At 36.2% G+C, this 14,012-nt stretch overlaps 1 protein-coding gene across 7 annotated transcripts in view; it reads left to right on the top strand.

Annotated features, from left to right (window-relative positions):
* LOC106875681 (uncharacterized) overlaps positions 1-14,012 on the top strand; it is a 57,737-nt gene that overhangs the window by 32,691 nt on the left and 11,034 nt on the right. For all 7 annotated transcript variants that reach the window (XM_052966530.1, XM_052966524.1, XM_052966528.1 and 4 more), the window contains 4 exons: positions 3,322-3,489; positions 6,269-6,399; positions 7,529-7,671; positions 10,861-10,945. In XM_052966530.1, coding sequence (XP_052822490.1) covers positions 3,322-3,489; positions 6,269-6,399; positions 7,529-7,671; positions 10,861-10,945 — 527 coding nt within the window. The remainder of the gene's footprint in view (positions 1-3,321; positions 3,490-6,268; positions 6,400-7,528; positions 7,672-10,860; positions 10,946-14,012) is intronic.

The raw sequence follows: 14,012 nt of genomic DNA on the forward strand, positions 1-14,012 counted from the left end.
TATATATATATATATATATATATATATATATATGTGTGTGTGTGTGTATATATGTATGTGTGTTTGTGTGTCTATGTTTGTTCCGCCACCATTGCTTGACAACCGATGCTGGTGTGTTTACGTCCCCGTAACTTAGCGGTTTGGCAAAAAAAAAAAAAGAGACCGATAGAATAAGTACTAGGCTTACAAAGAATAAGCCCTAGGGTCGATTTACTCGACTAAAGGCGGTGCTCCAGCTTGGCCGCAGTCAAATGACTGAAACAAGCAAAAGAGTAAAGAGAATTTAAACAATATTGTTAGCCTGCTGTACTAACAGAGAGCTTATAAGGTATTTTGCCCAGATTAATAATCCCTTACTAATAACTCTATTTTAGTATATGCGTGTATGTACATATGCAGTTTATGAAGAGATTCATACTTCAATATGACCAAGATGCTTCCAGTGAGTATACTGTGTGGGAATCTTAATTTACTCCACTGATGGTGTTGTAGGACTGATCAACCATTGACAGGTTCCTTTCATTATGGAAGTTCTCTACCTTCCTAACATGTTTTATTTATCTTTCTTTTTATCTAAAGCAAGAGATTAGTTTATGAGATGACCATTTCCACTGCTGTTTCACAGCTGAATATTTGGTTTGTAGGAAGAAGGACAACTAGCTGTAAAAACTCTTAAGTCATTATGTATGTATTTAGACAAATGTACCCATTCTCCTATAGGTGATACAGCGTTACCTGGTCTTCCAAATGAAATAATGTTTATTTATAACAAAAGTAAAGGATAACTTGTCCAAAATTTAGAAAAAGGAAGCATTTTTGCATATATGAAAAACTGAAACTCAAAATAAAAATATTTAAAGTATTCATCTTATTATATTTGAAAATCTAATGAAGCCACTCGAATAAAATATTTAAATGCCTGAGATAAATTAACACATTGGCTCCCACACCTCCTGCTGGTGGGTCATGGTGGTATGTTAGCGAGTCCCACCCGGTCCACCAGCGGGTTGTTTTTTTTAATCTCTTTCCTATGGGCTTTCTGAGAGCTGGTATGTTCCAATTGCTTTGATTTGTGCTGTTGTTGGTACACTAAGATAACAATTTTTTGGGGGGGGGGATTCTTGTTTTTCTTCTGATATCACCATGTAATAAGGTAAAATAAAAGATTGAGTATTGAGAAAATTTTATTTTCCATTGAAACATAAATAACTAGTTCTTTTTGAAAAAAATGGTAGATTTCCTAATAGAAACAGAAGGGAATGAAAAATATTTTACTTGCCATGGAAACCGAAATAGTTCTTTTTGAAAAGATTTTGAGATCTTCCAATAGAAAGTACCCAAAAATTTTAATTGACCAATATTCCTAATGTTTCTTGCTGAAATACGCAAGGCAAAGGGAAGGATTATCTGTGCATTCAGCACAATATGCATTTACTTTTTTTGCTTTTTTATCTGCTTCTTTTGCACTCATTCTATTTCTCATTTGGCTGTAACAGTCTACACATCTTTTATGAACTATTCTGTTCGATTAGTCCCTTTCACTGCATCTTTTGAAGTTATGGCAGGTACCAGTGCTTGCAGTTCTTGATGTTGTTGGTGGGTGATTGTCCACATTACAGGGTGATTCAATAATAGATTTTTCTAAACTCTGAAATCTGCACTTTCTTTTGATTGTTCTTTCGAAATATCACTAAAACATTTACTACAGCTGTGCTGAGCAGGTATTCAAGAGCAAACTTGTGATACTATCTGATGCTTTTTCTAAGCGGTGTGAAGTAGCTCGCCATTTGTTCAGAGATATCTGTCCCTTGTTTCATCGTATTGTAGCTGAGAATTATTTCTAGCTTCTTTACTTCCACATCATTTACTCTTTGCTCTGTTTCCCTGAAGCTAAGGTCATGTTTCATAGATGCGTTGGCACTCTGTCGCTTACGACGTCGAGGGTTCCAATTGATCCGATCAACGGAACAGCCTGCTCGTGAAATTAACGTGCAAGTGGCTGAGCACTCCACAGACACGTGTACCCGTAACGTAGGTCTCCGGGATATTCAACGTGACACAGTATGACCAGGCTGACCCTTTGAATTACAGGCACAACAGAAATAGGAAGTAAGAGTGAGAGAAAGTTGTGGTGGAAGAGTACAGCAGGGTTCGCCACCATCCCCTGCCGGAGCCTCGTGGAGCCTTAGGTGTTTTCGCTCAATAAACACTCACAACGCCCGGTCTGGGAATCGAAACTGCGATCCTACGACCGCGAGTCCGCTGCCCTAACCACTGGGCCATTGCGCCTCCACTGTTTCATAGATAACATTAGCACATCATGCCTATCCTTCTACTCTGCCACTACAATTCCATCATTTTGTTACATGCTAGAAGTATCAGCAGGATGATAAAGATCATCATCTTCTGAAGACAGATTACATTGGGAATTATCATCTCCATCTTCGCTGCTGGAACTGCTCAGAATGGTTTTTCTTAGAACTATGAAAGAGAGTCACTGGTACTTTGCTTTGATCGGTGCTCATTATGGGATCTGCTGTTTTTGGAATACCTGGTATTGCTAATTTATTTTTAGGTTTGCTAATTTATTTTTAGGTTTGCTAATTTAGATTATGCTAGTTTGCAAATTATAGACAATTAATAACCTGGAAAGAAAGAAACAAGAGTTAGTATGTATGTAATAGTTATATCTCTAAAATTTCCACACAACCCACAGGTAGGTCATGTGGTATCTAGGATGTAATATGAACTAGGGTACCACGCGACCCTCCAGTGGGATGTAAGTATCAAATACTACCTATGTGATGGTTGCTTCGTGTGCGGTATAGTGTAAAAATATTATGCCGTTCATGTCAAAGTTAAGATATCGTATTGGGAGCCTGAGATAAAACGTAAAATGATTCTCAGGAGCCAATGCGTTGAGATAATCTACAGAGTAGGCATGAATATTATAAATATAAATTCTAAAGCTCAAATTTTATGGTTTATAAAACCATAATTTAAACCTATTTAAACTTGTCACATTTTTGCTCATCATCTTCAGACCTACAATGAAATTAAGTACCATACCAAGAAGCACTACTTAGATCTGGTAGAGAAATCTCCTTGTTTACTTCTTTAACAGTCAAATCCAGTGTTATTTGTTTAATCATTACTATTACTAACAGTAGAATCTGTCATCAAATCCTATCCACACAACCAGTTAAGTTCTTTGTAGTTTTGCAATTTACTGTCTTAACTGAATATATCAACATTATCTAACACTATTAATATAATGAATGCAACAATGTTAATCATTTTTTACTTTACTTTCTCTTCTAGTTTTACTGCTGAAGATTTGTTTGGACGTATTGAATCAAAACACTCATTCACAGCTGCAAATGCCTTTAAATATGATGCATGGCATGCTTTAGTTATTACAAGGAAACATCATCCATTGAAATGGTCTGAAGATATATTTTTAGACTGTATGAAAGTAGCTAGAGAATGGTGAGTTTACTGTTTTCCTTGTAAATACATTCCTTCAAAGGTAAGTTAACCATCAACCAAAATTGTTATTTGTAGTTTGAATTTAAAATCCAGTGTAGCACACAACTTCATCAAATGCTTTAACACTTTGAAGTTTGATAAGAATCACTTAGTTTATATGATGATGATGATGGACTCTCCTGTTGAAGACAGCATATGGGCATTCAGCTTTTGCGTAACAACCTGCACAAATGATCTGCTTATACTGATCAAATGTATGTACTGTACATTAGCTCACTTTCTCCATTAAATCAATGTTGTCTGAACAGGCACACAGTGTACCACATGTCAGGTGTCGAAGTGATTGCAGAGCAACATGAATCGAAGTGTTTTTGCTCAACAACACAATGCACCACCCAGTCTAGGAATTGAAACCACAATCTTGCGATTATGAGTGCAACACCTTAATCACTTCGCCATGCATCCTCAGAACATGATGATGATAATGATAATGGTCTCAAATTTTGCCACAAGGCCCACAATTTTAGGGGGAGGGATAAATCAATTACATTGATCCCAGTGTACAAATGGTACTTCTTTTATTGATCTTGATAGAATGAAAGGCAAAGTCAACCTCTGCAGGATTTGAACTTGAAACTTAAAGATGAACGAAATGCTGCTATGCATTTTACCCAGGATTCTGCCAGCTCTCTTACCTTAATAATAATGATTTCAAATTTTGGCACCGAACCAGCAGTTATTCTCATGTTATTTTGTGATCACTTCGACACCTGACATGTGGTACACTGTGCACCTGCTCAGGCAACAGTGATTTGATGGAGGGAGTGAACTAATGAACAGCACATACATTTGATCATCATAAACAAATCATTTGTGCAGGTTGTTTGGCAAAAGCCGAACACTTATACGTTGTCTTCGGTGGTAGAGTCCATCATATAAACATATAGTTTTTATTGAAGTGGATTGCACTGTGTTGACAAGCTTGCTCTTAAAATTCCTGTGTTTTAAATCAAAACTTGTTAGTTACTATAGTGACAACACTATCTATTTATCTTTCACATGCACTCTCTCTCTCTCTCTCTCTCTCTCTCTCTCTCTCTCTCTCTCTCTATCTATCTATCTATCTATCTATCTATCTCTATCTCTCTCTCTCAACAACTTTTTCTTCTCACCTTCTAAAAATACATTGTGGCATATGTTTCGATACCTCCCCTTCTTTCCCTCCTTCTAATGCATATTATGACAGACAGACAGACAGTCAGATCCACTTCTATTTTATAATAGATTATAACTTAGGTATTATTAGGGAAAAGAGCACAATCTTTCTGTGTATTTCCACCTCATCTATTAAAGACTTTCATGATATGGTCTTCTTGCAACTATCACTTCCAACTCTCCCTGCTTTTATGTATCCTATAACATATATATATATATATATATATATATCTGTCATTTCTTACTTATATGTGAGTATGTATGTGTATGTGGCTGTGTGCATATAATGAGTATACAGATATATATGTGCTTGTTTGTATGTAAGATACATGTATATGTGAATGTACATATATATGCTTACATGTATGTATAAAATACATATGAGCTATGTTTATACACTTACTCTCACCATTGCCAATTTTCCATGGTGTTGCTCACAGTTTCCTTTTCTCTCCTTTTCCCCTAGCTGAGGCTACTCGGTGCCTAGGTAGGACCCCACCTCTTCTTTTTCCTTGTCTACCTCTTCATCACCCTCTCCCTTTCACATATTTGTACCCAGTGATTTGTGGGATTAGGTTTTGTATGATTACAATGAACTAAAATCTCATTCTTCTTCTTGTATCTCAGGAGGACCTGCTAGGAATCTTTCTACAGTCTCATCCTCATATTTCTGATTATATAATCAATAGCAACATAGCTATTTTTGAATGATTTTAACACTGTAAATAATGGAGCTTTGGTCTATAAAGAATTGAAATATATTAGTTTTCTGCATTAATACAAAACCACAAATATTTTATATTAGGTCAATTGAATCAACTTCATGCATGTGTTGCATTTATTTTACTGAACCCAGTTATAAATTTAGAATGTAAGAAGACAAAACTAATTACTGTAAGATGTTTAACTTGACAAACTACTGTCTCTATCATACCTGAGTTAGCACAGTTTTATGTAATCTGGGTAGCACAGTACAGCTAAGGATGTATTATGTGTTTTTAGGTTTAGAATATCACTCCCTAACAGGAGTTAACAATGGGGTGGATGCTGGTGATGATGAGTTTCTAACTCATTGGGTACTACTGAAAATGTAATCTTCATATGGTGTATCTGTTGGATCCCATTTGCTTTTTAACTATACTTACAGAAATAGTTAAACATAATACTACCAGCTAATAAAATAACTGTTAGTTTTACTGTTCTTGTTATTTAGAATGTTGAGTGCTTCCACACTATATTACCTATTTGCTGTTAGTAGGACTGGTTTTAAACACAGTGCAATACTAATGACAGGATATAAGCCTTTCAGCTGCTGGCCCAACACCATATTAATTTTATGGTTCAAAACAGTTAAGCCAGTAGAAAATAGAAGTGAAGTTCTAACAGAAAACTGAAATTGCTACAGTTTTGTTCAAGGTGAAAATGCTGAAAAAACATTGTATCAGAAGATAAACTGTAGTACATTATTTCTCTCCCTTTTTTTCATGGATTTGTTCTTTTGCTTTCTCTCATGAGTTTTCTATATTATATATTGCTTATTTATCACTGAACACTATCATTACAGGTATGAAAAAGTACATTCAGTAGATATCCGCTACAAATTACCAACGTTATTGTGGGATCTGCTGCCCCATGCCAGTGCCAGCCAAGTTCATCCACATATGCATATCAATCTACTTCCAGACAGATATTATGGTAAATATATTTAAATGAGAAATTATATGGTCATAAAGTCAACTGTATCTTCTTTATTTATGTTCATTTTTCATTCTGATATTTCAGCATAAGTACCCAACTGCATCTCCCTACCACAAATCACATATTCACCATTATACTGTCTACACCAACAAAAGTTGATTATTTCATCAATGACAGAAACTCATAGACCCTGTAATCAACTTCATTTCCTTTTGCATTAGGTGGATAAACAATAATTCTTCTCATCAGATTATTTATCTGTTGCTTGTTATATACCAAAACATCCCAGCAACTACTCACCAGGAAAGAGATAAACTGGGAGGATGTAGAATTAAATAAAATACCTACAGCAGATTTTGATTACTGATTCATGAACTGATGGTCCATTACTTAGTCTGTTCAACCATTTCATTTACACAAAGCCACTTAGAATTGAAATTAAGATATTTTAAACAATTGATGTGTAAATAGATAGGCAGAGGTCACTTTCTTAAGGAGTGGAGACACATGGCTTAGTGATTAGGGTATTGGTCTCATGATCATAAGATCATGGTTTTGATTCCTGGACTGGGCGATGCATTGTGTTCTTGATCAAAACACTTCATTTCATGTTGCTCCAGTCTACTCAGCTAATAAAACAGAATAATCCTGTGGTGGACTTGTGTCCCATCTAGGGAGGAATATATATACCAGAGAAACCAGGAAACTAGCCCTTTGCTGCTTATGAAGTAATGTGGACAAACCACTTTGCTAAGAACTTAATAACAGAAAAAGCAGAGTAGACTTGTGATATAAACTTAGGGGGCTTTTTGAAAAAGCAAAAACTGCCAATATGATAACTGTGAGAACAGCATTTGACCACATTCTCTATACTAACCACAGATGCTGTGTTATTTGCAAAAAGGTTAAAATATAGGTCATATCAAACCTAGATATGTGCATAGTTTATAACTACTAACTACCCAGCTTAATATTATTTCAACATCACACTAGAACAAGGCATGGTATATTTGGAACAATGGAATTAGTCGTTTGAGAACTCTCTGCATGCCATAGATTTGCTAGCAACCAGAACCGTTCTTTACTGCAATATCATTTCAATGTCTCTCCTATCATTTCCTTACAGGGGTTATAGAAAACTGGCGTATTGCAGCTGAACACTTCAGTAATGATTATCCAGAAAGAAACTATTTCTCAGAAGTACTCTACATCCATTCAATGTTAGACTTGGCTTTCCATTATAAAACTGCCGCTGCATTTGCTAATATTGTGAGTATCTTTGCATTTCTCTTCTTTTTTATTCTTTTTTAATTTCTCCTTTTTGTGTGTTTTTCTTTTCTTGTTTTTAATATCAGTGCAATTCAGATCCGTTCAGTTGTCAATTATGTACTCAAAGAAATGCAGTCCATGTTGCTGAAACAACAAATTGTAGAAGTGAATTAATCTATATCAAATGACAATCGAAGAGCTGGAACAAATACCACAAGACATTTTATCTCTACCAATTCTGTCAGTCCACTGTTATAATAATAATTTCTGACTTCAAAATAAGAATGAAGCATATAGTTGATTATGACTACTACTTATATGAACACCCTTGAGAGATGAAGACAAAGTCAATTTCATTGAGAGTTGAACTGACTATAGACAGATGATGCTAGATATTGTAAGATCCAGAAATGATGAACCAATGAGGAAGTCTTTATGTGGTCATTCAACCTGCTAGAAATATCAGTCAGATAACTTAAACCATAACTTAATATCTTAAGAAAGAAAAGTCAAACTATATAATATAGTTCTAGATACACTGTGTAGCAAAAAGTAATTATAGCTGCTACACCATTGGTCATAAGTTTGCTTGATCTTAACTGACCTTTGGTAAACAATTTCATCAGCAATATTTCAATAACATAATGTCATAACAGTAACAAAAATATTTTTACTCTGGAGTTGTTGATGATATTAAGAGTATTTACTGACTGAAAGAAGAAAACCTGCACAACAAAGACTAGCAGTTTTCTCTGTTGCTATGTGGACAAAAATATATAAGTGACAAAATGCTGAAAAACCTGTCCAATCCATACCAGTATGGGGAAAAAATAGATGTGAAATGATGAGGATGTAATAACATGATATTGTTTCACATAATATTTCTTCTTGAAATTTTGCAAAGTAAGCAATAACATCTCAACTACTGAAAGCTGTTTGTTCCTTATAGGGACCCAGGGAACCTACACAACCAACCTCTGCATAATAGTTTGTTACATTATAGTCAAAGCCCAGACTATAGCATTTCATGTCTGAGGAGCCAATTACATGAGATACTTTTCTTTGACAATCAAGTGTGTCAACATTTATTATTATTATTATTAGGTATTAGTGTTAGTCTATAATAATTTAATGATTATTTTTTTCCAGCTGATATTGACAAATTCAAATCACAACAGAATACACTCTAATATAGCTGTGACAATAACTGCTTCCATAGCACCAAGCTCTATGCTGAGTTAGAAAATCCCTGCACTGTGTTTGTATCTAACATTAACTAAGTTTATCATTTGATATATTTTTTAATTCCATCATCACCATTTAACATTGACTTACATACTGGAATGGGTTAGATAGCTGGATAGTTTAACTGGATCCAATTAGTAATGGGACTGCATTGTGCTCCGGTGTCTTCTTTAGCGTAGTTTCTATGACTAGATGCCCTTCCTAATGTCAGCTGCTTTCTTTTTACATGGTCCTTACAATCAAAGGAAGATAAAAGAGAGATGGTACAATGATTTGGACTGGGTGATGAGAGAGAAATGGGATTTATAGATATGCAAATGTGGTAGTAGGGAGAGTAGCAAAACAGAAGCTATTAGAGGAAATAGTATGGAAGAGACAGGAGAAGGGATTTGTGTCAGAGATTAGTGAAAAAGTGGAGACAGAATGGAAAGATGATTAAGTGGGTTGTGTCAAGGTTGTCCAGGAGCATCCTACATTAGAAGTTTGAGTATGAATGAATGGTACATGGGAAAGCTGAACAAGAAAGGTAGAAGTAGATGAGGGTGGCAAGAGATGCAAAGAATCATTGAAAGGGAAGTATGAGAGTTGTGGGTGTAGATGAGAGAAGCTTGTTGAGGTAGTTGAGAAGCTATAAGATGACAATGAGGGAATAATGGGGTAGTCCAACCAATGCCAGCATGGAAAAACGGATGGGAAATGATGATGAAGATGTTGATGAGCGTACAGTGGGCGCAGTAAGAACAATCAAGAAAAAAATAGTGTGGCAGGCACCTTAAAGGTAAGGGAGAAGAAGAGAGTGTGAATCCAGAGAAAGTATCCTATGTGAGGAGGCTGTGGAAAGGGGACAGCAAAAGAAGTGGGTAGAGGGAGCACTAAAAAGTTATATATTTCCTGTTTTGATTGCAAAGCTAAAATATGATAATAGGTGCAAAATGTCAATTGTCCTCCAACTATTCAATTAATTGTCCCTGTGCTGTACTAAGATTCGCTTGAGTGAACTCGTTACAATTACACTACAATATCAGCAGGTTAAGTAATCAAATATTTCAACCTCATTAATAAAAAAAAAAAATAAGTACTTAATTTTGAAAAATGGTTTATAATGCTCACAGAACATTATCTTTTAATAGAGAACTAAAAAAGTTGCTGTGAATATTAGGCCTCGTTATCTCTGAACACTCCTCCCCCCCCCCCCATCCACATATATATCAAAACTACATCACAAAGACTTTAAATCAGAGAAATACTTCAGCTATTAGTTACTAAGACTCTACGGAGCTCAAAGAAGTCCCACATTGGAATACTGCTAACATAACATAGATGCTGCTGCACATCAAGGAGTGAAACCTAAAGAAGGCCAGTCATCTGATTTAACATGTTTCACCCACCAATTTGCTACAACCAGGGGCTCACAGAAGTATGGTTTCTTTTTTTTTTGCGGGGGGGGGGGCTTCTTCTACAACTACTATAATGGTTTCTGCTGTTTGCATACTCCTATCATGCAGGTTGATCTGATCCACTCATCTGTCCTCCTCTTGTCACCCTTATTATGTAACATCTCCCAGAACCTTCATTGAATACATCATCATTCATTCCAATCCAGGACTACAACCCTCTAGAACTCCATCCTTGCCCACATTCTTCTATAGATGTTAAGGTTAAACATCAACTGAATCAGTCTCTGAAAGGCCTGCAATGGTCATAGGCACTACCTCTCTTCTAACTTATTAAAAGAAAGCAAAAACACAAGATCATATATATATATACTAAGAGTAGTTTATATTTTGTGACATAGAAACTTTTCTCAAGGGCGTTAGTGGCATAAATGAAAGGATATAGCTTTTATTCTGTATCATTTGTTAAATACAACTGAAAGAAATTCTGTTTAATGTCCTAGGTTATTTTATTTTGTTTTTCATTTGTCTTATTTAAATTTTCATTTAGACGCCAAAGAAAGATAATGAAATTGTTGTTCTTGGTGAAGCCCCCAACGATGATTTTTTTAAACTGTTGTACTATGTACTAAGAGGTAAACAGCTTTATTTTATTAAATGTCTGTTTGAAATGAGCTATTAATAAGATTATTATTTTTTTGGACTATTCATCTCATTGTTAGAGATGAAACACTTTTCTGTATATATATCTACATTGTTTTTGTTGATTTGATCTCTTATTTCTATTTGGTGCCTTATTTTTGGCAGTCTACATAGTACCAGACTGCTTTATTTCATTTGTTCTTTTTTTTAACCCTAATTTATCAGTCAAATCGTCCAACCCATGCTAGGCATGGAAAGCAGACGTTAAACAATGATGATGATATATATATATATATCTGTAAAAATATGTGACACTTATTCGGTAGCAATGATAAAACTCTGAGTTTTGGATGCCAGGGTGGGAGCCCACGCCAACATCTCTTCAGTTATCCAGCCATTGAAAATTCCTGTGAAAAATGATGTTGGCGTGGGCTCCCACCCCGGCATCCGAAACTCAGAGTTTTATCATGGCTACCGAATAAGTATCACATATTTTTACAGATAAATTCCTTTATTTACATAATATCAAGGCCCCTTTCTTTCTTTTGTTGTCCTTCCTATCAATATATATATATATATATATATATACATATAATTGAAAGTGAATAGTTACTGTGGTAGAACAGTACATAACAGTGGAAAGTTGATAAAAGATTTGTACCTGGTAAGATTTAAATGTATATCTCTTTTCTTTAAACTAGTGAGTCAACAAATAATATCCATTAACACTTTTATACAACTACACAGTAAGTCTGAATCTTGTATATGTATATTAATACATTTGTTTGTTTTGATATTGCAATAGATTCAGTATTTTCTTTGTTATTTTGGCCTTAAAGCAACAAAACCTAAGGCTAAGCTTCACGGTTAGTGGTCACAGTTGTGGTGCAGTTGGACATATAGATGCGATCTGTGAAACTTAACACCTATTTTGACTAGATATACAGTATTGAACTAAGCACAAACAGCCAGTGAGACATCAATTTTATAACAGTCAACGATCCCACCTTATTGAAAGACAATTTCACATTATTGAGGAGTTGCATTCTGAAAGCTTTACCATAATATGGAATTCTGTAATGCAAAAACCTATTTTCACATTGACTTCCATTGTTATAATTGAGATGTGTCCTATGGATTTTTTCAGGAAAAGTACAAGTAATACAACCACATGACAATTTTTAAACACATGCAATACAATATAAATAGAAGGCATTTGAAGAGAAATACAAATAAATAGCGAGATCATTGCCGGTGCCCCTGGACTGGCTCTTGTGCGGGTGGCACATAAAATACACCATTTTGAGCGTGGCCGTTGCCAGTACCTCCTGACTGGCCTTCGTGCCGGTGGCACGTAAAAGCACCCTCTACACTCTGAGTGGTTGGCGTTAGGAAGGGCATCCAGCTGTAGAAACTCTGCCAAATCAGATTGGAGCCTGGTGTTGCCATCCGGTTTCACCAGTCCTCAGTCAAATCGTCCAACCCATGCTAGCATGGAAAGCGGACATTAAAAGATGATGATGATACACTTTATAGCTTTTACTTGAATGACTACCAGAAACAGGTGTGCTGCCACAAAGAAAATATATGGTTGCCCAACCTGAGGGAAGTGCAGGAAAAAGAGAGAGAGAGCGTGTGAGAGACTGCAGGATGGAGATGGTGACAACATGCTGGGCATATTCACAAGGAACAGGGATCAGAATATAAATGAGATGGTTGAGTAAAGGGAGAGAGCGATATAGATAGTGGCAAGTGCCAGGGCATACCCTTGAGGTTCAAATGCCATAATATAAGTGACAGGATATTGCGAAGTGGAGAAAGACTTGGGTATATATAGAGTTGGAGGGGCTACCGAGTAGCAATGATACAGAGGAAAAGGGGTGTGAGGACAGGATTGAGGAGTGAGAGCTAGATTTAGTGAACAAAGGAGGAAATGCGAAAAAGAGAAGAAATGTAGATTGGTTTGTTGGGGTAGGATGAGGGAAAAGTTTTCTTATGTGTGGGTGGAACACCCAGGTTGGGGTCTAGCAGATGGCAATAATAGAGTGAGACAAGGCATGTGGATATAATGCACAGGTCAGAAGCAAGCAGAAAGCAATGATACAGTGGCACTGGGCCAAGAGGGCAAGATTAGGGAGTGTGAGGTAATCATAGTACATGAAGTGGAAATGTGAAGAAGAGAAGGGATGTAGAGATGTTTAGTTCATTGTGGTAGAGTGTGTGAGAAGTTTTCTTGTTGAATGTGGGTGGGACACACAGTGCTTCCAGAACTCAGTTTTGCTGATGTGGGCGAGTCTTCTCAAGAACTTCATATCGCCAGACATCTCACTCCATGATCATTTCCTTTGTGAGGTCCAACTTCCTGAAATCAGTCCTTACCACTTCATCCCATGTCTTTCTGGGTTTCCCTCTTCCACAGGTACCATCCACTTTCAGTGATCGGCACTTCTTTATGCAGCTGTCCTCATTCATAAGTATCACATGTCCAAACCAACATAGTCTTCTCTCTTGCATGCTACAGTTGATTCCTCTTATGCCCAACTTTTCTCTCAGTACATTTGCACTTTGTCGTATATGTGCACTGATGTTGCACACCCAACAGAGCATACTACCTTCGTTTCTCTCCAGTCTATGCATGTCTTCAGCATTCAGATCCCATGTCTCACTACCATGGAGAATAGCCATTCATACACAAGCATCATATAGTCTACTTCTCATTCTGAGAGAGAGAAGCCTTTTGTTGCCAACAGAGGTAAAAGCTCTCTAAACTTCCTCCACTCAATTCTTATTCTAGAAACAATACTTTCAGAGTATTCTCCACCATTGCTAATTTGGTCACGTAGGTAACAGAAACTATCTACAACCTCAAGAGAGCCTCCTAGGCATTTGAGAGAATCTAATTCCTGTGTGCTCTTAGTGCTTATTGTTCCTGAACATCTGCCACATACAAAGACAACTCTATCTGTTAATCTACCTGTATTACCATTGCATCTCTTATGCATCGATAGTTTACACTGGGTGCAGCAGATAGAATTTCTTCCAACTCCTTTCCTACATATG

The sequence above is a fragment of the Octopus bimaculoides genome, chromosome 3 (assembly GCF_001194135.2).
Source record: "Octopus bimaculoides isolate UCB-OBI-ISO-001 chromosome 3, ASM119413v2, whole genome shotgun sequence".
Taxonomy (NCBI): Eukaryota; Metazoa; Mollusca; class Cephalopoda; order Octopoda; family Octopodidae; genus Octopus; species Octopus bimaculoides.